Here is a 22,592-nt window from a genome sequence, read left to right as displayed (position 1 = left end):
AGCATATTATCAAGCCCATTATCGCCGCTTTATCGGCCGTTTTCGGCCGATAAAGCGGCGATAATTTTAGCGCACAGGCTTGATAATATGCCCCACTGTTTTGTTCCTAAAAAGGATTCCGTTAGGTTTGCTGGTTTGTGTTGATCTTACTATTTTTAGAAAAAATGCTGGTCAGCCAAATTATCTCTTCTTGTAACAATCTTAAAGCAATGTCATGGAGTCTTATAATGTTCAGTCATAAACATATGAACCAAGATTACACAAAATAATATATCATTTCATATTTAGATATATTCAAGCTAGCACATCCACAGTCTCAACAGCTGTCTCCCTGACTGAACATTATTTAGACTGTGTTTGAGTTACACTATATTCTGTTTTGAAATGACTGAGATGAGCAAACCATAATATGTGTTGGAACTTAGTTCTTATTCTTTCGGCCACCAAAGAAGAATCCTTTTCGGTTGTCATTCTGTGAACAAAAAAAAGATGGATTAAAACCCAGTTAATACTACCTGAAACTTTAGCACAGTAACTTATAAGCACTTTTTATTGGGTTGTGCGTCAATGTATTAGGAAGCACCCCATCTTATGCTTTTAGGATAAAAATGATAAAACTCTGAATATAGGGTAAGAGGCACATTTTTTTAATAAATACTTCATTCTGCTATTTCTGATAATGGATTAGAGGATTAAAGACAGATGCTGAGAATGATGTGGCTGTTAAAGGATCTCTACCCAGGAGTATAGACCCAAGCTAGAAACTATGGACTATAATGATAGAGAGAGCCTTTAACATCAATGTAGCCCAAGGGCAGAGGACTATAATTCTATTAGACTATTACACCTACTAGAGGTAGACGTATCTAAACTAGACATGGAGAAATTGAAAGATTAGAACAATCCTAGCATTACTGGCCCTCTGGCATAGCATTGGCCTTTGTGCAGCTCCAACATTCTGATATTCTAATTCAGCTTTATTGCCCACTTCTCGAGCCACAGATGAGGGTGCATAGCAAGGGGTGGTAATTAGCAGTTATTGCCCTGCAGATGAAGGCAACTAGTCTACAAACAACCAGGGACTTAGCTTGGTCAGTAAGACTGGGCGGTAGGGGCTCGGAGCTTCTGATTTCCTAAAAATCACACGGGGTGAAAATACATTATACAAGAAGCAAAGCTGGAAGGGGGCCTTAAGGAGCAGAAGGAAGGGAGAGGAGTGTGGCTTGTGAGGGCTACTTATAACTCAGTGTTTGATAAATAACAGTTTTTAAGACCTTTGAAACAGAGACGAGTGTGTGTGTTTTTGTCTGCATGTGTGTGTAGGAGAGTAGGATCTGCTTACTAACTTTTTGCTGGTGTTTCACTGTTTTTTTCACTTTAGTCTGGCTGGGGCCCTGCTAAACAGGACCCCAACCTAGCTGCTTCCTCTCTAAATTGATTGCATGTACTTTAGCTACACTCTAGATTGGTTACTGGGTTACCCTTGTGAGTCCCTAGTATATGGTACCTTAGGTACTAAGGGCACAGGTACCCCAGAGGCCTACCACGGGCTGAAGCATGTATTATGCCACCCCTGGGAAGCCTTCCAAAATGGCACCACAGGTCTGCTACTGCAGCCTGGGTAAGGTGGCGCATGCACGCCTTACTAAAATATAGGTTATCTGTATCTACCTTATATCACTGACACATATAAACCTATAAGTCACTCTGATGGCAGATCTTATCAATCCTGAAGGCAGAGTGCTTGGTTTTGTGAGGTGGTGCCCATGCATGAGCAGGACCCCACTGCAGCTTTTAGAATCTACTCTCTGAGGCTGTTCTGTGATGCAGTCAGACCATATACTCATTAGTGCATTATAACCTTGCGGTTAATGCTAACTTTGGAATGGCTGCATGGAAACATGTCGTGTTTGGTGCCAAACACTTTGGAATTCTACCCCCCCCCCCCACCAGTCCTGGCGGCGTGGGGTAGAATTCCACCCTTCTAGAGGGAGAGACATGCACACACTGGTCTAACCGGTAATAGTTTTAAAGAGCCCTGGCATCACAAAATGGATGCAACAGCCACAGACACGGGTCTGACCTCCCACTGCTGGACGAAACTCCGGCAGGGGAGGCCTGGACAATAGGTTTTCCTGTCACAGGGAGGTGTAACCACCTCCCAGACAGGCTTTAGTGTATTGGGGCTGGGTCGGTGCATTCATAGAATGCTTTTCAGACAGTGCTGGGGGCACACTTGGTGTCCCTGTGCATACCCCAGTTCAAAACGTTTGCAGGGGCACTCAGCCCCTGCTCTGGCGTGAACAAAGGGAAAAGGGTGTAACCACCCCCCTTCCAGGATCCACCCATAGGTGGGTCCCTAGAGTAAGTCCAACACCCTATCTTAGTATAAGTATAGGAACCCCCAGTCCTTAAGACTTCAGATTACCCCTGGACGAAACTCTGCAACATATATCCTGGAACTTCGACATTCTACATCGACTTGAAAATGGAAGAACCTCCCTTGGGGTTAAGGAGTGACTCCCCTGTTCAAACAGGCACCGAAGAAGCATCTTGCCAGTCTGCATTTCCAAGGCTCCAGCCGTATCCCAACAGATTTGCGACTTCCAGACTTCTCAGAGGCCAACACGAGATCCCAACAAAGCTGAGACCCGCTGCCCTCACGAGTGACGTGAGACTGTAACTTCTGGACATCGTGCACATTTGCAAGTGCATCAATTTCCCGAGCTTTACCGAAGTTGTGCATTGGGCTTCTTGTAGTCCAAGCCCCAAGCACCATCTGCACCGAAGATTGTGGGCCTACACTCCACGAGAGTTCCGTGGGCCCTCTTCTAGCATTTCCGCTTGAGGCTCCTTTGCGATCCCTGGTCCGTCGACTGGTGGGTCCCCACGAAGATAACTCTTCTGTTCCTTGAACTTTCCTGGTTGCTCCAGATGTGCCCTGACTCTCTTCCAAAGGGTGAGTCCCTCAGATCTTGGTGGTCTGCAACAAAGCCAATCTCTGCTTTCTGTGTGGGTTGCTGTTGTCAAGGCTTGTTGGGTCCAATCCGGAAACCAACACTGCAGCACTCAACATACTTTGTGAGACAGCTCGAATCCAGCTCCTGGTCATCGTCAATGCCTCCTGGTCCTCGTGGATGAAGAGTCAAGCTTCACCTTCTTCACCTTCTTCACCTGACATCGGTGGGCATTTTCTCATCGCCTTCCGGGTCACTGGCAAGTGACCCAGACTCTGTCCCCTCTGCTTTCAGGTTCTTCAGATCTTTGATCTACCCTTGGATCCACCCGGACACTTTCGACTTGGTCGCCAGCAGCGCTTTGCAGCAGATCGCCATCGAAAACGATGACGAAACCCGACACCAAAAGACACCTATGCACCTGGCTTCCCTGGGTGAGGTAACTCGAGTACTTCGGTGCTCCCATGGGTATTGACTCTAGAACTGCCTAGTTCTAAAGGGGTTTACTCCAAATCCTCTTCTAAGTGTCCTTAATCTGTAACTTTCCAACCGCGACTTTCCCCATAGAAGTTAATGATGATTCGCGGCTGTGTTTAGACACTGCACGCGGCCCCCGTGGGTCCCCTGTGTCACTACCTTGGGTGGTTCCTGGTGGCCCCAGCTGTTCTAAAGGCTCTAGGCCTTGTATCTATGTCAGTCGTGGTTGTTATGCCACTTTCTTTTCACCGATTTAAAGTACTTGTACCCAACTATTTACTACAGAGTACATTTATTTGGGGGTGTAAGACTCCAAACACCCCCCGCTCCAAAGCTACTGACACCCTACACACAAACAAACACAACCAAAATAGGGAGCTCTGAAAGACCATGAGCAGCCTCTCAAATGCATTTTTGGCTGCTTAAAACGACTCCATCTATCTTTACTGCTCCCACATTCTCTTGTAATGGAGCTGCCAGGCCATGAATGGCTGCGTGGGATGCTCCACTTATTTTTGGTGAAGGTAAAGTCAATCAGCCAAAATAAAAAAAGAAAATATTTGTTTACGTTTTTATACTTTTCTTTCGCTGATTGGGCTTTTATCATCGAAAGCACGGGGAGGAGCCCGGACCTCCATCTGTGTAGCTGTGAGGATAGCGGCACGGAGAGCGAAATGGGAGGATGCAGCCCAAACATTCAGGTGAGAGACGGCTCATGCTGCCACAGCACTCTCTATTTGTTCAACGGATGGGCTGGCCAGCCAATAATACTCCCCTGTGGGGGTCTGTAACATTAAATATATGTAACAAACTGAACATTCTGATTGCCTAACCGGTTCCCAACGTTCCTCTCAGAGTAGTATTTTAGTCTTGTAGTCTGCCACGACGGGCTATACCAGTCTTTTCAAAGCAGTCTCCAGCATTACTGGCCGGAGCCACTGTGGGGGACTGTCAATCAATCAATCAGTAGATTTGCAAAGCGCTACTTGTCACCCTTGAGGATATTGAGGTGCTTTAAGTACACATTCCCAATGCAATGGAAAATAGCCATTGTGAGCTCTCAGAAGCTTGAATCTTTCAGCTTTTATAGCTGCTGCTGTGTTCACTGTTCAGTCAATATTCCTGTGGCTCTTTGAAGCTTTAATCTCTTTGCATTCACAGCGGATGCTGTGCTGTTCTTTGTTCAGTTAGTGCTGTGGCTGCACCTGCCCAACAGTAACTGAACTGCAGGAACTTTAAAAGCAGACATAATGAAGTGTCCACAGCGTTTTCCAAATTGTTTCAGGTTGTATGGCAAAGCAAAAGCATAGGCATAAGCTAGGAGACTTAACACTCCCTCGAGGCACTTCTTTTTCCTTGCCCACAGTCTTTGCCTCCCTATCTCCTTTGAGGAGTGGCAAATGGGGGGTGAGTCAGAGACAGAAGAGCAGGGTTTTCCAACCAGTATCTTGTGAGCTACTGTAGCTCTCCAGCTACCTCTGAGTAGCTCATCTGTGTGCAGCCCAGCTTATTAAATTATAAAGCTTGTGCTTGGTTGAATTAATATAACACAATTGCTGTAGAATAAAATATTCCAATTTTGATACAGCTGGCCTGTGCTAGTGTTTATGGTCCACTTCCTCTCCATTATCTTCAAAGAGTTTTCAAGATTCCAATGTTCTAATATAGCAGTTTCGCCTGTTTCTTTGGGCCTGTCCCATCATTAAAATTCCCTCTACCTGAGTCAACGAGGAAGCGGACCTTTAAGAAACAATTCAGCACTCTGCAGAACAGCTATATTGCTCTTTGAACATTCCTTCTACAGAAGCTGGAATGTTTTAAGTTAAACCGAGAGAAACAGGAACACAAGCAACGGATCGCTGTAGACAAAGATAGATACTTTGATGTCTTCAATGGAGCCCCTAACATTCCAATGTTTTAATGTATCCTTCTAGCTAATAAATGGCCATCTCCGAATCGGTTGGCCTGAGCTGAGGTCAAAGGCCAAAATATGGAATTTGGGCTTTAAGGACTGGTTTAGCTTGCGGTAGCAGAATAGTGAACTCTTTTAAAACCAAAAAAAAATAATTCACAAAGACATGCAGGTGTACATGAAGGAGTAATGCAGGGGAAATGTCCTTTAGGAAGAAGCCAGAATCACGCTGCATCTTCACAGCACCGGTAACAGAACGAATGGGTCCTTAGTACGTAATCGTTCTGCATGCAATTCGTTACAACAACTTGCTATAGGGGTGTGCATACTGGAGTTGGAGTAGTAAATTAAACTAGTCCAATATCCAGCGCCCCCCTAAGGCAAGTTGTTAATACAACTTGCGTTCAAAACAAATGCGAGCTAAGACGCATTTGTTCAAATGACAGAGTTCCTAAGGCATCCGTCAAAAACGCATACGGAATTTGGGCATACATTCATACTGTGGGAATACTAATTCACATATTACAAAATGCCTTTTTATAGTTTCGCATCATGTCTGCCAAAAGGCAACTCATTTTATTAAAGTATGGTTGCATGCCTGACTCCAAAATGGCCGCATTGTGAGCGAGCTGCGATCTGCCTTTTCACTATCTTCCAGCCTTCGCCTTCATCCTAGCCGATAATTAAGCCATCGATGCACATGGAGGAGCGGTATATTGCCAGATACCTGTGGAGTCCTCCAGTGGGCAATTCCACGGGCGCTGTATCGAGGATGAGCACAGCGAAAATTGCGGCCTAGCAGTATGGCGGCGAGGCGGATGGCATAGAGGAAGTGCTGCGGCTGTGTATCCTGCCTGCCAGACATAGGTACAGGCGGCCTACCTTATCTCATCTTTCGGAGTGGTCCGGAGAGCATCATCTGTGGCGGCTCAGGAGCTGGGAGCGACGCGCTGCCTGAGCCTTTGTTTGGAGCGACCCATCGCGTAACGAAGGGCAGCGATGCGGCCTGCTGAGCGCCAATGCGGTGTGTGCTGCAACAGGGCCGTAAGTTTTGCTGACGGCCTGGGACAGACCTGATTGACTGTGGCGGCAAGGTGCTTTGGTGGCGGACCTTGCTTGAGACTGCCAAGAAGTGTGTCTGGCGTTTCTCGGTGCACGGCATGCCCCTGCTGACGGTCGTCGGTGACCGGCCAGGAACGCTGTTGACGTGATTGGCCTGCCCGGAGGGCAGCAGGGGCCGTGCTGGGAACCCCAGAGAGTAGTCCTGAAGGCCACGGACGACCCTAATCAAGATAGGTGCTGCCGGGTGTGGTGTGCCATACTGGATTACAGCCTTAGGGGTATTTCCCCATAAACTGCACGAGGATCTATACGCTTTCAGGAGGGCCACAATATCTTACACTCCCCTCAGCAGCACCATAGCAAAGATCAGAAAGGTTGATAAAACACAGACGAACATATAGTTTGAGCTCCGCAACTCATCAAAGACTGGCGAGGAAGCAGATGACACTGTGCTATCAGAGAAGGGGGCTAGAGGCTCAGATAAAGAAGACATCGGCCACATCCTTTCAGCAATGCCGAAAAGCCTAGCCACAATTGATGGTAAACTCATCTCGCTTTCTTACAGGATGGATCGCATGTTAGGGTGTGAGGATAAGCCTGCTGAGAGGCTTAACATGGTTGAGCGCAGAGTGTCCGAAGCAGAGGATATGCAAGTTGAGGCAGTGGCCGAGCGAAAGCAGTTGGGGAAGCAGATTACCTCATTTCATGATAAGGCTGAGGATTTAGAGGCGCGCTCCAGGCGTAATAACATACGTATTTTGGGCCTACCAGAGACAAAGGTGACCGGCAATATGGAACTGTTCACTGAACAATTGCTGGCATCTTTGCTTGGGCGCGATACATTCTCTCAATTATTCATCGTTGAGCCCGCCCATCCCTCTCTAGCCCCAAAACAACCTCCGGGGCCCCCCTTCTCGATCTATAATAGTGAGCCTTCTCAACTATAGGGCTAGGGATGCGGCTTTACGTAAGGACTGAGAGTTGCAGGTGCTTCAGTGTGAGGGCTGGGAGATTGCACTCTTTCCTGATTTTACTCCGCAGGTTCAAGAGGCTCGTAAACGATTCACACCCATGAAGCACAAATTGAGAGAGCTCAAAATAGACTATGCTATGCTTTACCCAGCTAGATTAAAGATTATGTGCGCCAGCAAGACCAAAATCTACAATGAGCCCATTACTTTGCAGCAAGACCTTAAGAAATTTGGTAAAACCAGGGCTCACAAGGCGGCCACAGGAACAGTCGGAGAGAAGCAAAAGGGTGCACAGTAAACAAGAGGACTAATTAGATCGAGGTAAAGGAGGCAAGTGGCAACTTCCCCCACAGCACGTGTTTTAGCGACTTCACAGGAAACAAGGACGTACTGCTGCATCACAGTCTGGTACCTGTGTTTGGGTATGGGCCGTACTTCGGACTGAACAAGCCCATCAGTGGAACAAGTCCTCACTATCCTGTTTCATAGACAGCGACTGCATAAAAATGAAGGTTCATCCGTCACTGTAAATGAGCTATGACTTAAATAGCTTGGATGGTATATTCTTCAACGAAGGCGGAGGCAATGACAGGAAGTGGTTGGGAGGCAGTCAGCCTTTGCTCCCTGCGTGTATTTCACAACCGGGGTTATTATAATAATTTCCATTGTTTGTTTTCGTGTTTTTACATGTTTTCCCTTTCTTGTTTGAATTCGGGGTATGGGTACAATGTTTAAAGTGAGCCATGCTGAATGTTTCGGGATGTGGCGTGGGTGGGTGCAGCCACGGCCCGTGGATAGAGTTTCGGTGGGGGGGAGAGGCGGGGCGGGGGAGGGGCATGGGGGGGGGTTGCTAAAAACTGGAGTATGGATAATTGAAGGTAAGTAAAAAATGTAATTAATAAAAACAAATCTTGTAGCGTGCTCTGCATCGCAAAATGCGATGCAGGGTGCGCTACGAAATTCGTTTTATTTATTGAATTGTTTACTTACCTTCAATTATCCATACTTCAGTTGTTAGCACCCCCCACCCTGACCCTCCCCCGCCCAGCCTCTCCGCCCCACCGAAACTCCCTCCACGGGCCGTGGCTGGGTGGTTGGGTTGGGGTTGTTTAGTTACGCCGTGAGCAGGCAGGGGGGTACTCTTTAGCCTGCCGGCACACAACCTGTACATAGTGCTAAGGGAGGTACATATTCAACATCACGCTAAGGGATGACTATGATTATGGAAAATCACGTGAATACTAACACACAACTAAATTTCATGTATGGAATGTGCAGGCCTTAATGATTACAGGAAGAGTCTAAAATTGGTAGCTTACTTAAATAGGCAACATGTGGATGAGGCCATACTGCAAGAGACCCCTCTGGTGCCCCCCACTGGGTTGATTACACAGAAGCGCATGAGGGACAAGTGTGTGGCATCTGGTTTTACATCACATGCAACGGGGGTGTTGATCTGGGTCCGTAAAAGCTTCTGCTTGCAAATTCATGGAGTAGAGGTGGATCCCGGCGGTAGATAGGTCATAGCACAATGCCGCAATAATTGTTTCAATTCAATCCTGGTTGCTGTATATGGGTCCATTCACGATGACCCGCTATTTTATCACTCTTTACATAACAAAATTGCTAGGCTCTCCCATGCACCTCAGTTGTGGGGCGGCGACTTCAATTGCATACAAAGTCCAGAGTTAGATCATTCGAAGGGGCCTCCCAGGCGTCCATCCAGGGCTGCCACTGCCAGTGCTGCCATAGCAGAAACAGAGGGGCATATTATCAAGGGGGTTTATCTCCGCTTTTTTGGCTTTCAAAGCCAAGAAAGCGGAGATAAAATTATCTCCCTATTACCTAGCTGTCGCTAACACCAGTTAGCGACAGCTAGTAGGAGATAGCGACCATCTTGGGCCCCGCTTTGCATGTCAGTGATATTTATAACTAATGACATGCAAAGTGGGCGTGCCAAGATGTTAGCGACTGGAAACAGTCGCTAACATCGCTATCTTCTATTACCAACTTTTGGAGATATTCGCGCTAAGCGTGAATATCTCCAAAACCTAACACCTGCCCCAGAGCAGTTCTTAGCCATGGTATCCAATGGTAGGTGGATAACATGGCTAAGAGCATTAGCTCGGTAATGCATGAATGTCGCTGACTTTTCAGCGATATTTATGCATTTCGGCTGATTTTTATCGATTAGGAGATAAACCTTGATAATAGCACGGTTCCTAAGCGATAAAAATCGCCGCAGCTCGGCGATAAAAATATCGGCGCTAAACCAACATAGCAATAATTATCGCTAGTTGTTGGTAATATGCCCCAGAGAACCTTGTAGATGCATGGTGACATCTGTCACCCAAGGGCAGGGGATACACTCACTACTCCTCAGCGTATGATACACACACCAGGATAAACTACTGGTTCGTCTCACGTTCACTGTTGCCTTCCACTGTAGATTGTAAATACCTACCACGCACCTATTCAGATCACTCACCAGTCCTTCTAACGTTATCACGCAGTAATATGCCAGAAGGGAAAATACTTGGCGATTCCTGCAATTTTCTTTATTAGACCCAGTATTTAAAGACGAGCTAGGGAAGGCGATAGCCAAATGTTTTGGCAATAACATTGGGAGTGTCCCCAAAATGTGCATCATTTGGGAAATATTCAAAGTTTACTTTTGCGGCATAAACAGATCTAAACACTCAGGGGTTCTCAGTTCGATTCGCTCCCAACTGGACAAGGCAGAAAAAGATGGGAAAAACCTGGAGAGGCAATTTCAAGAAAATGGAGATCCAAAAATGTTATCACAAATCAGTGCTCGGATGGCAGACTTTGATGCGCTCGCTAGCTCCGAGATAACACATCTAGGTGAATACGCTACAGTGAGGGTGTACGTTGAGCAGGGGCGGCTAGTGACATTTGAAAGTGGTGGGGCGTAAACTAATTTGCATATTGCAACGCAGCGAGCGAGCGCAGCAAGCGAGCCGGAACCACCTTGCATCCATCCATACATCATTCATGCATCCGCCCATCCATCCACCCACCCACCCATCCTGCATCCATACATCATTCATTCATGCATCCACCCATCCACCCTCCATCATCCATCCTGCATCCATTCATGCATACACCCATCCATCCTGCATCCATCATTCATTCATGCATCCACCCATCCATCCACCCACCCATCCATCCTGCATCCATCATTCATTCATGCATCCATCCACCCATCCATCCTGCATCCATCATTCATTCATGCATCCACCCATCCACCCACCCATCCATCCTGCATCCATTCATGCATCCACCCATCCATCCATCCTGCATCCATCATTCATTCATGCATTCACCCATCCATCCACCCATCCATCCTGCATCCATCATTCATTCATCCACCCACCCATCCATCCACCCACCCATCCATCCACCCACCCATCCATCCTGCATCCATCATTCTTTCATGCACCCATCCATCCATCCACCCATCCATCCTGCATCCATCATTCATTCATGCATCCACCCATCCATCCATCCATCCACTCATCCATCCTGCATCCATCCTGCATCCATCATTCATAAAGGGGTGGGGATCGTGGGGAATAAACATTGCATATAACACTGACAAACACAAATGTTGCAGAATGGCAGCAAAACGAGTGTAAATGAGGGCAGCAAAACGAGTCTAATTGACGGCAGAAGGCCAGCAAAACGAGTGTAAATGAGGGCAGCAAAACGAGTCTAATTGACGGCAGAAGGGCAGCAAAACGAGTGTAAATGAGGGCAGAAGGGCCAGCAAAACGAGTCTAAATAAGGGCAGCAAAACGAGTCATTAGCAGTTAGATTGCCGACAAAGCTACACTCATTTGTAGCAGCGCGCCAAAAACCGCCATTCCAAGCGCGTGCATAACGACGTTACTTCCTATAGTGTTTCTTTAATGAGTTAATCAGGTATTTACTTTTCTATCACCACATTTCATAAGCAAACCTATGCTGCCTAACTGGCGATTGCTACTGCGGCATAATTTAATAAATAAAAATCACTCGGCATCAATATTTCTCAAGGTCGGATTTCACTTTCTGTGTACACTACACTACTACAGTGAACCCGTTTAGTAAACAATGTTCCTTCATAGCACTCTGATCATACCTGAGCTGGTGTGAACGCCGGGTCTCCCTGGCCGAGCTGTTCCTTCGGGACTTGACTGTCGCAGTGTCGCCCTCTCAAGTATTCCTTCCTGGGTCCGGTCAGGTCAGGTCTGAGGTCAAGTCTTCCATCAAACGAACCCCATAAACAAACAGAGGCCGCAGTACGAGGGAGGGAGAGAGCTCTGGCCCCCCAGACAGGGGTTATGTACCCGGGCTAGGTATAGACCAGCCAATCCTGGCGCTGTATGGTGCCCCCCCAGCCAGGATTGGCTGGGGGGGCACCATAACTGCTCGCCCAGTCGCCCTGTACAACCCCGGGGGCTGCCGCCCGCCCCCATGTCCTCTCTCTAAAGGGAAAATCAGGGGGGAAACAATCTGCGCATGCGCAGGCATGTTTGTGCCCAAAAGTCGACATGCGCAGCTTTAGCAGGCCCATCAGGCCCCCACCCCCCTGCGCACTCCGGGAAAGTCGGGTGTCTCCCGGATTCCCGGCCGGCAGGTAGTGCGATTTTTAAAAAAATGTGTATGTGGTTTAGTGGCGACGCTGTGGGTCCATGGGGCTTAGTGGGGCTACGCCCCTACGCCCCAATGGATGCACCGCGCCTGACGTTGAGGGAGATAGGCCACGCACCACACTGGCAGCCCTGATGCGCCCCTCTAGAAGTGATAAAGATATTCCACACGTTTACAATGAAAAGGGAGAGTTGATGCAGGATACCCACGGGATAGCAGAGGCCTTCCGCTCATATTACAACCAACTATACACCTCACGAAACTCCGCCTTGACCGAATCAGACAAAGAGTACCTAGAGTGAGTATATAGCGATGCGATGGTTGAACAACTCAGAAATGGAGAGACTCCTGGCCCCCCTCCACCCAACCAAAATGATATCCGCTCTCAAAGATATGCCCAATAAAAAAGCCCCAGGGTCTGACGGTGGCCTTTTACAAAACATTTCAAGATCAACTCGTACCACATATAATGAATCTTTTTGAAGAGATGGCGCAGGGTGGTATAATGCCGCCTTCTATGCGTGAAGCCATTTTGATCATTCTGCTGAAGTCAGGGAAACAACCGTACCAGTGCTCATCCTACAGGCCACTTTCACTGCTAAATACTTGCCAATAGGCTGTCTCCCCTTCTGCCCAAATTGGTAGGTCAGGGGTAGACCGGGTTTGTTCCCAGACGTTCCCTAGCATGCAACCTGCGAACCCTCTTTGATACAATTAAACACATAGACACGAAAAACAGCGCTGCCTTTTTATTGACATAGAAAAAGCATTCCATTCAGTTGAGTGGTGATTTTTATATGCAGTGTGAAGGAAAGTGGCGGTGGGCGAGGTGTTTCTGCAACTAGTCAAAGTTCTGTACACCAACCCAACAACGCATGTGAGGGTCAATGGGACTTTTACCCAGCCGAAAGCAATTACAAGGGGTATTAGGCAGGGTTGCCCCCTGTCCCCACTGTTGTATGCCCTGGTGGCGAAGCCCCTACCTGGTGCCATGCGGGAATATTACTCCCACAGAGGCATTCGGTCTCCGCAATATAACTTAGTTATTGCAGCGTATACAGAGGACACCTTGCTATATATGCGCAACCCAGACATGAGTTTGAACCCTATGCTCTGCGAGGTGAAACGATTTAGTCAACATTCAGGACTGCACATAAATTGCCACAAGTCAATGATGTTCACACTGAAGCCCACAACCACCCCCACACTTACTAATTATACAATTGCATGGACCGAAGAGCCCATGCACTATCTAGGGATCCAGGTCCACAAGGACCCAGATGTGGTAGTGAGAGAAAACAATGGGCGAAAAACACAGAAACTATCGGAGACCATAGAGAAATAAATTAAACTCCCCCTATCCCTTGTGGGTCTCATTGCATTAATGAAAATGATCATATTCCCCCAGTTTCTCTTTCTATTTGTACACATCCCCATGCTTTTACTAAGGTCATTCATTTGTACTCTACGCACATTGATGATACGCCTTGCCTGGGCTTGGAAGCAACCCCTAATTAAATGGGAGATACTGACTAGGGCATATGCAGAAGAAGGACCCAATGTGCCAGAACTAGAAAAGTATTATACGGCTGCGCAGCTACTGCATGCCCAACATTGAATCCATGGGCCCCAAGGTCTCCCTCAGCTACTCGTAGAAAGCGCGGTAGTCAGCCCCACTGCTTTAGCTGCAACACTACTGGGTGGGCCCCTGGGTAGAACGGGAGTAATAGACCCGACCGGCTATTCAATGGCACACCTACATAAAGCGGCATTGACTCACATTGAAATATTTCCCTAAGTTGCCTGTGGAGTGGTGTGACTAGGCTCCATCCAGGAAAGACAGGGCTGTCATTCAAACGCTGCACAAGCTGAAGATAACGCCGATGGGGTATTTTTTTGCACAGGGGAAAGTCAAAACATGGGTCCAGGCAACTGGTCATGTCCCCAGACTACCACCTTAGATGCATATCAATACCATAGGGTGCAGCAGGCTCTTAAAGACAAACTGGGAGATGAGTTATTGGAACCTCAGGAAATGCGCTCTCTTACTTATCTCCCACGGGATAACACCCCAAAAGCTGGTATCACAGCACTAAACACACTTATCAAACAACATGACACGCATGACAACATGACACGCCAGTCTTGGACAAGATGCAGGAAGAGAGGCACAACGAGCTGGGGTTCACCATTGTTGTGTCGGGTGATCTACGCTCATCAAGGGGCATCTAACCCTGACTAGGCCTAGCACGTGGTCCTAGAATAAACTCAGCCAGACACTGGGAATAAAGTTGCTTGGTCGGTCGGCGCGCGTCTCTGAACGCCCTCTCACGTGCTCGACCTCTTTTTATTATAGGGCGGTCACATGACCAACTTGTCCGTCCCTCCGGACCTCGGGGGCGGACCCTCGGGGACACAACATTCCTCCTAAAACACGAAAAACAACAACAACCAACAACACAATGTAACACTGCAAATATAGCCTGATCGAGCCCACTGTCTCATTAGCATCGGGACTGATACCTTCAGCGTCTTTCACAAATGCTAGCGCATTCGGTTCAAAACATTGCAGGCGCACGTATAAATTAGAACAGTCTTACGTAAAGTAGTCTCTCAGCCAGCTGGAGGGGGTGGGGTTAGCACGTAGCTGGCGCTGGGACCCTCGCTGCGTCATCGGCTCGGTTCCAGTCTCCACCTCTTGGCTTGGCGCCTCGTTGTCGGCCCCCTCCGGATCTGGGGCCTCATCCAGGGCCTCCAGGTCTCCGCCCACATCCTCACCAGGGATCGGCTGCTCAGCACGTGGCCGGACCTCGTGCTGAGATGTTGATTCACCAGGCGGCACCATAGTTGCAGTTTCGGTTTCTCTGTCGCCTTGCTGGCGCCTTGGCTCACTACTCGCCGGGTGGTAGAGTTTGAAATGGGATACGTTGCGAGTCACCTTGTCTCGTCCTCGAGTAACTGTGATGCGGGTGCCCTTCACACCACTGACTCGCCATGGTCGTCTTTCATAACTGAGTTTGAATTTTCCCCCAGTGGCCCGATTTTTTATGAGTACAAGGTCACCTCTTTTGATGTGGGGGGCCACCGCCCTCCGTTTCTTGCTGATCTGATCATAGGCGGCCCGCCTCTTCATTTCTACAGTCTGTTCCTTTATCAGTTCAGGGGCCCACTGGGGATGATGAGGAATGGAGTCCGTTATTACTCGTCCTACGAGAAGGTGTGCAGGAGCTACCCCCGTTGTAGAGTGAGGGGTCTGGCGGTAGCTACGGAGAAAGGTGAAGATGGCCATCTCCACAGACTGTCCTTTGTCATGTGCAATTCGGATTACTTTGTTTAATGTTCTCATGAATCGTTCGGCCTCTCCATTGGCCTGAGGCCATCTTGGGGTGATGCGCCTGTGGCGAATTCCTTGGGATAAGAGATAGTCTGCAAAGTCTTGGCCCTGAAATGGCGGGCCATTGTCCGTTCTGAGTTCTTTCATGGCTCCGTGCGTGGCAATAATCTTCTCTATCTTGGGAATCACACAGTCGGCACTGGTGCTGGTGATGATTTCGACTTCCGGGTACTTGGAGTGATCATCGATCATCACTAGCGTGTGCCGTCCATCCGGAAGGCTGCCAAAGTCCATGCTGACCCTTTCCCAAGGACCTCGGGGCCTGGGTTCCACGATAATGGGTGCTTCGCGGGGGCTGTCACCTGTGGTCTGGCAGGCCGTGCATGTGCGCACAGCTGTTTCCACCATGTCGTCCATTAGCGGGAACCACACCTTTGTCCGCAGCCGGGCCTTTGTTTTAACCATTCCCTGGTGTCCTACATGCGCCAGCTGAACTACTCGGCTCGTCAAGGCCGTCGGGATCACCAGACGATGCCCTCGCAGGAGGCACCCAGCCTCGTCTTCATTCAGTTCAGCCCTCACGTGGTACAGACCGTCCATGATTTTCTGGGCCACGGGGGTGAGCACCTTCCAGCTCTCCCTAGCTTTCTGCCAGTTGGCTGTCCGGAGCAGATCTTTGGCCCGCTGTATGCAGGCGTCCTGAGTCGTGGCGCTCACCACCTCTTCCAGGGATATGGGGCGCGGGCATGATCTGGCCACGACCCATCGCACATAGGCCTCCGTCTCTTCAGCTTCCTCCATCTCCTCTGGGGTGGCCGCCCGGGGGTGTCGTGACAGATAGTCCGCCGGATTCTTTGCCCCTGGCTGGTACTCAATGGTACAGTTGTACTCCTGTAATTGCAGAATCCACTTCTCAATTCTGGGGGGTGGTTTGGATGATGTACCTGAGAACAGCGACAGCAGTGGCTTGTGGTCCGTTACCACTGTGAAGGGTTTGCCATATACATACAGATGGAAGTGCCGGCATCCCCAATGAATCGCGATAGCTTCCTTTTCAATTTGGGAGTACCTTTGTTCAGTGTCCGTGAGGGACCGGCTGGCAAAAGCGACGGGGGCCCAGTCCACCTCGTCCCGGGCTCTCTGCATCAGGACGGCCCCCAATCCCGCCGGTCCAGCATCTACAGCAATGAGGGTGAAACGTCTGGGGTCAAAAAACGCCAGCGTGGTGTCGCTGGACAGCGCACTCTTGATGGCTTGGAATGCTCTTTCCTGCTCCGGTCCCCAGTTCCATGGTGTGGAGTCTTTGGTTAGCTCACGCAGAGGGAGGGTCAGGTTAGCTAGGTCTCTTATGAAGCGACCACAGTAGTTCACCATTCCGAGGAAGCTTCGGACTTCCGTGACAGTCGTGGGCGGAGGTGCATCTTTGACGTCTTTGACCTTGTCCGGATCAGGAGTGACGCCATCGGCCGAGAATACATAGCCGAAGAACCCCAGCTTGGTCTGAAGGAACTCGCATTTGTCTCGGTGCAGAGTGAGTCCAGCGCTGCGGAGCCTGCGGAACACCTGTGCCAAGCGTTGGTTGTGCTCAGGAATTGTCCTCGCGTGCACCATGATGTCGTCACTAACATTGATCACCCCCGGTATGCCAGCAATGAGCTCTTGGATGACATTCTGGAATACCTCGGCAGCACTGGAGATCCCGAAACTCAGTCTGGTGTACCTGCGCAGTCCGACGTGAGTGGAGAACGTCGTGATGTTCCGAGACTCTCTATCCAGCACGAGCTGATGGTACCCCGCTCTGAGGTCCAACTTGGAAAACCACCGGGCTCCCGCCATCTCTCCGATCAGGTCATCGATCGTGGGGGTGATGTGTCTTTCCCGTTTGATGGCCGCATTGGGGAGGCGCATGTCCACGCATATCCGGACCGCTCCCGGCTGCTTGGGCTTCCGAGTGACCACGATGGGCGATACCCAGGGGGTGGGTCCGGACACTTTCTCAATGATGCCCGCTGCTTCCAACTTCCGTAGCTCTTCTTCAACCAGGGGCCTCAGATGAAACGCGACCCGCCGGTGTCGCAGGGCCACCGGTTGGACAGTGGGGTCCACATGCAAGTGTATTTCCCGGCCCTTGAATCGGCCGATCCCTTCAAACAGGTCCGAAAAGTCTATGATCAGTTGCTGCACTGACTCCTCGTGCACCCCAAATGCAAAAGAGACCACTCCCAGGTCTTCTGCCGTCCGGCAACTCAGGAGCATGCCTTGGCCTTCCTCCGACACAAAGATGTTGGCACGCGTGATCTTATCTCCGTGCCGGACTGCTGCTTTGAACTTTCCTCGAATACGGAGGGGCACATCCTGGCCATAGGCAAAAACAGTGATCGGAGTGGGGCGGAGGCTGGGTGGAGCAGCCATGTCTCCATAGAGGGACGCACTCATCAGGTTTATTGATGCGCCCGTATCCACCGTCGCCATGATGTCCTGATCAGCCACTTGTATTGCGCATTGTGGTAGGGTCATTGTGCGTCGGGTGGCTGTGCCGATCATGTGCACCTTGTGTGGGGACCTTTCCTCCTCGTCGTCGTCCATGTCACTGTTGCTGGGCCCTCCTTCCGCGCCTTCAGGCTCCACCACCGCGTGTACTGTCTGGCGGGGCTTGCTGAACTTTTTAGACCGACACACCTTTTCAAAATGGTTCATTTTCCCGCACCCGGAGCAGATCTTGCCCCGTGCTGGACATTCTGGCGCCGGGTGTCTCGGGCCTCCGCAGTAACCACATGACTGCGCCGAGGCTCCGCCCTGCGGAGTTGTTGTTCTCTTCACCCATTTGGGCTGTGGGCGGACCTGCAGTTTGTTCACCGGTTCCACTTTCATATTGGCCTGCAGAGCTGCTTCCATGTGGGCTGCCCTGGCCTTGGACAGCTCCTTCGTGCGGCCCAGCGTGAGGATGTCTGGGAGGGGTTTCCCGGACTCTTCTAGAATCCTCTCGCGCAGTTTGGCAGAAGCGCATCCCTGAATGATCTGTCCTCTGATTTCCTCCGTGACATCCTGAAATCCACACGTTAGTGCCAGTTTCTTCAACCTCGAGTGATAGGCGTCCAGTGATTCTTCTGGCAGTTGCCGCGCTTGCCTGAAGATGAACCGTTCATAGTCTTGGTTGGCCATGGGTTCAAAATGCGCATTGAGCGCATTTATGAGCGTGTGGTGGGTTTTGGGAGTTGCTTCCGTGAGGGTGCGGGCGATGGAATGAATGTCCTTGCCACCAAGATGGAGGATCATGGCCCGCTTCTGCTCCTTGTGGACCTTGGTGGCCTCAAAGAATATGAATAGCCTGTCCACCCATTCTTTCCACTTCGGTGCGAGAGTGGACGGTGCACCTTCCACCACGAACGGCTCAATGGGCGGAATGTTAGCCATCGCTTTGGACGGCAGGGAGGATGTCCGTGGGTAGCCGGGATGTGATCCAGCGGCAGCCGGAGCGCCGGACGCGCCTCGCGCGACCAATCAGACTTCTGTGCGCCGCAGAGAGATGCAGGCCAGCGCTGCTCACCTGATGAGAGCCAGGGATCAGAGTGTTTCCTCCAGGCAGGCAGAGCGGGGGGGGGTGTGTGGTGGCAAGGCACGAGCACCGCGGACACGTGGTAGTGCCCGCAGCCGCCTCACTCCAATAGGGACACACACACGCACCCCTAGCGGGGAATCGATGACCACCCTCGTCGCCAATTGTTGTGTCGGGTGATCTACGCTCATCAAGGGGCATCTAACCCTGACTAGGCCTAGCACGTGGTCCTAGAATAAACTCAGCCAGACACTGGGAATAAAGTTGCTTGGTCGGTCGGCGCGCGTCTCTGAACGCCCTCTCACGTGCTCGACCTCTTTTTATTATAGGGCGGTCACATGACCAACTTGTCCGTCCCTCCGGACCTCGGGGGCGGACCCTCGGGGACACAACAACCATCACAGAGGCACAATGGGCACATTCTTATGCCAACATGAAGTCCATCTCGCAGAATGGGAAGCACAGGTTGGCGCATTTCAAATACCTGCATAGGGTCTATTATACCCTAGTCCGATATGGCCTTAGGGAGGACGATAGGTGCCCGCGTTGCGGGTCCGAGGGGGCTGGATTCACACAGCTAGCGTGGGACTGCCCGGGTATCTGTGCATTCTGGAGGGAAGTGTTTCTCACAATAACAGAGATGCTGGAACTTCAGATCCCTGAGACATACCTGGTAGCTTTACTGGGTTACGATAAGGATATCCCAAAGTCATCCCGTAAAGTGGGCGCTAGCAGTTTATTACTAGCTAAGCGTAGAGTGGCCATGCGCTGGATGCGTGGGCCAATGCCTAAAGTAACTGAGTGGCACACGGACTTAGCTTCTTGCTCCACACAATCTGACAATTACAATGCTTTAATCTCATCCCGCTGTGGACCCAAGAATATCTGGGGTCCACTTCAAGAATATCTAATATGGCAGTCGGCCTCGTAGGGTGAGCTGGGCGGGCAAAGTGGCCAGGTCCAGAACACCGTAGAGGGTACATAGGCAGATAATGCCTGGCATGAGTACGCTGAGGCACGAAGCAGAGTGGCCACCAAGCTCCAGGCCTCCTGCAGGACCATAGGCCCCATCACCTACAGGATAATAGTATCACCTACATATATTGTGATGTAATATATAATTGTTTATTCTTTTTTGTTTGCCTTTGCGCATAATGATCCAAGCTGTACACTTGAATATTTCAACTGTATTGCCTGCTTGACTGCACTTGGAAAAAATGTAAATAAAGTTAAACATTTTTTTTTATTTAAATCAAAGTATAAAGTGCTGCTTGACAGGGTCTAATCAATTTCATGAGTCAAATTTCAAAAATGTGTATTTTGGGTATAGTATGCTTTTTTCAACCACCCTTATATTGAGTGAACAAATCAAAAACACTTCTTAAAAACTCATGATTGCTTCGTACATCTTTTGTTATTGTTGATCTAACATCAATACTGTGAAAAATGTCAGAAAATCAAAGAGCGTTTGGTAAAGTTAAATACGCCCCATAATATGCAATGTTGATAAGATATAAACATGGAATAGACAAATTCAGTTGTGACTGCTGCCAGTATACAGTGGGGGGTGGCCGGCAGCAGCGGGGGGAGGGGTAGGGGGGGATTGAATTGTAATAAATAAATAAACATACCTGGTCCTAGGGCCGCCTCACGCTTCTCCTCCGTTCTCCTGCTGCATCTGCTCCCGACCGTCTCTGGGACAGTCTCCCCACCAATCCAGACGCTGCTCTCATATGAGAGCAGCGCTGGGATTGGCTTGAGCGGGCAGCTTTGATGCTCTACTCAGGCACAGATAGTACGTGCCGTTTCTCCACAGCCAGATTGAGAAACATCACTGTGCATGTCTATTTAGCCAGCTTAAGACGGCCGGCCAAACAGACATGCGCACTTAGAAGAGCACAATCACTCCTTGTGACTGCCCACCTCCCCCCTTACACAGGCCGGCTTGGCCAGCAATTAAAAAATAAAACCATAGTAAAATATAGTTTTATTTTCCAGCAGCTGGCTCGGAGCCAGTGGGGCGACGTTCCTCTGCCATTGCAGGGGAGCAGTCGCTGGAAGAAGTCTGAAAAACTCTTTTGTAACCTAAATGAACGCATAGTTTATCCATGAACAAAATGTAATGGCAGTCAAAAACTTTTCAATGTACAACTGCGGGAGCCAACTACTGTGTTCTGCTGTAAGGACATTTTTAATTTGGTCGTAAAATCTGAACTTTTAATTGACCCTTTATAATCAGTTAGAAGACTCGGTGTCTACAAATATGCACTACCAGAGAGTTGTAAAAATGGTATTACCTTACGAGCCTGTTGTTTCATCTCAGTGTCCTTCAGAAAAATATGAGGAACTGTCTCATACATATTTTCTTCCCCTGCAGTTCTGTCTTCCTTTGGAAAACGTGCCGGAATCGTCTCGTACTTCTCTTCATTGCAGCTTTGTAAGCTAGAAGGTCTTGGCTGCATCTGGTCATAGGCTATGGTCGGGAATGCTGAGTTGTCTGGTGTGCGCGAATAGTGGTCTTGAAATGCAGTTTTTGACCAGCTAATATTGACCTGCTCATAGTCACTGTCCTTCTCACAGTCGCGAGCAGCAGACATTTTCGGATATTTAAACTCATTATAACACTCACTATATTTACTATTTGATGATAGTTTATATGGCATACTTTCTCCTATTTTGGGGAATTCTTTTCCATCTGCGAATGAGGTGGCGTACATTTGATTATTCTGGTCTGGAACCCCAATTTCCAGTGAGGTTTTCATTTTAGAAATTAATTTTGGTGACAGCTTAGGTGGTGTGGAGGGTGGTGTCTTCAGAGTTAGCTTCTTCATTTCAGGACTTGGGGCCTTCTGCACTTTTGAAACTTCAGGATAGGGCAACGAGTAACTGTTGCGAACTCCACTGGCCAAAGATTGGTTTCGTCCATGTTCAACGTTGACTTCAGAATAGACAATATCAGGGGCGGCTGGTCTGTGAGGATCACATGCCTGACTCGACTGTGGCTCCTTGATGGTAGTATAGAAACTGCTTACTTTCTTGACTTGTGAATACATGATGTCATCAGACGCTTCCTGAACCTTTATGTCTTGTATTGATGTCTTTGGTCCATCAGAATTGATACTGGGTCTCTCTGGACCTCTCTTTTTGCTTAGTTTGCCTTTGTTAAGCTGTGCATAGACCATGCCCTCTACATTCATCGGGCCGCTTTCACGTATGTCCTGCTGCAGATAAGCCCTCAACATGTCGGTTCTCTCCGGAAGTGGAGGTTCACCAGATTCCTATAAAAAAGATGTTTTTAAATTCATAAGATAAGTTATAATTGAAGGCTTACACTTCAAACAAAATTGCAACAATGTAAAATAAGCTGGTCATTAGTTTACAGGAATCATCCCAGCAGAGGGATACTATACTCAAGTTTTGGTTATTAAAACAAAGTCAACAATTTTCGCTGGAATAGTGTTTTTCATTGTTGACAAATGCTCGAAATTAAATTAATACTTGGTAAAAATGCATTGTGTTAGTGTTTCAGTTATTTAAGACTCTGTATGGTGTTGTTAAAATTGGTATTTAGAAAGATGATTTTATGTTTTACTGTAAGCAGGTAAAGGCATGGTCCTGGGAATGTTTTCGAATATCAAGTGAATTCAAGCAGCGGTGCAGATTTCCG

General features: G+C 49.0%; 1 protein-coding gene across 1 annotated transcript in view; it reads right to left on the bottom strand.

The window, feature by feature from the left end:
• SH2D7 (SH2 domain containing 7) overlaps positions 1-22,592 on the bottom strand; it is a 165,595-nt gene that overhangs the window by 1,345 nt on the left and 141,658 nt on the right. Inside the window, exons 5-6 of the mRNA XM_086959406.1 lie at positions 21,223-22,203; positions 97-472 (exon numbers count right to left, since the gene is read on the bottom strand). Of these exons, the coding sequence (XP_086815532.1) occupies positions 422-472; positions 21,223-22,203 (1,032 nt within the window). The 3' untranslated portion in view covers positions 97-421. The remainder of the gene's footprint in view (positions 1-96; positions 473-21,222; positions 22,204-22,592) is intronic.

The sequence above is a fragment of the Lissotriton vulgaris genome, chromosome 2_2 (genome assembly GCF_964263255.1).
Source record: "Lissotriton vulgaris chromosome 2_2, aLisVul1.2, whole genome shotgun sequence".
NCBI classification, from domain to species: domain Eukaryota; kingdom Metazoa; phylum Chordata; class Amphibia; order Caudata; family Salamandridae; genus Lissotriton; species Lissotriton vulgaris.
This window is presented reverse-complemented; position numbering and strand designations above follow the sequence as displayed.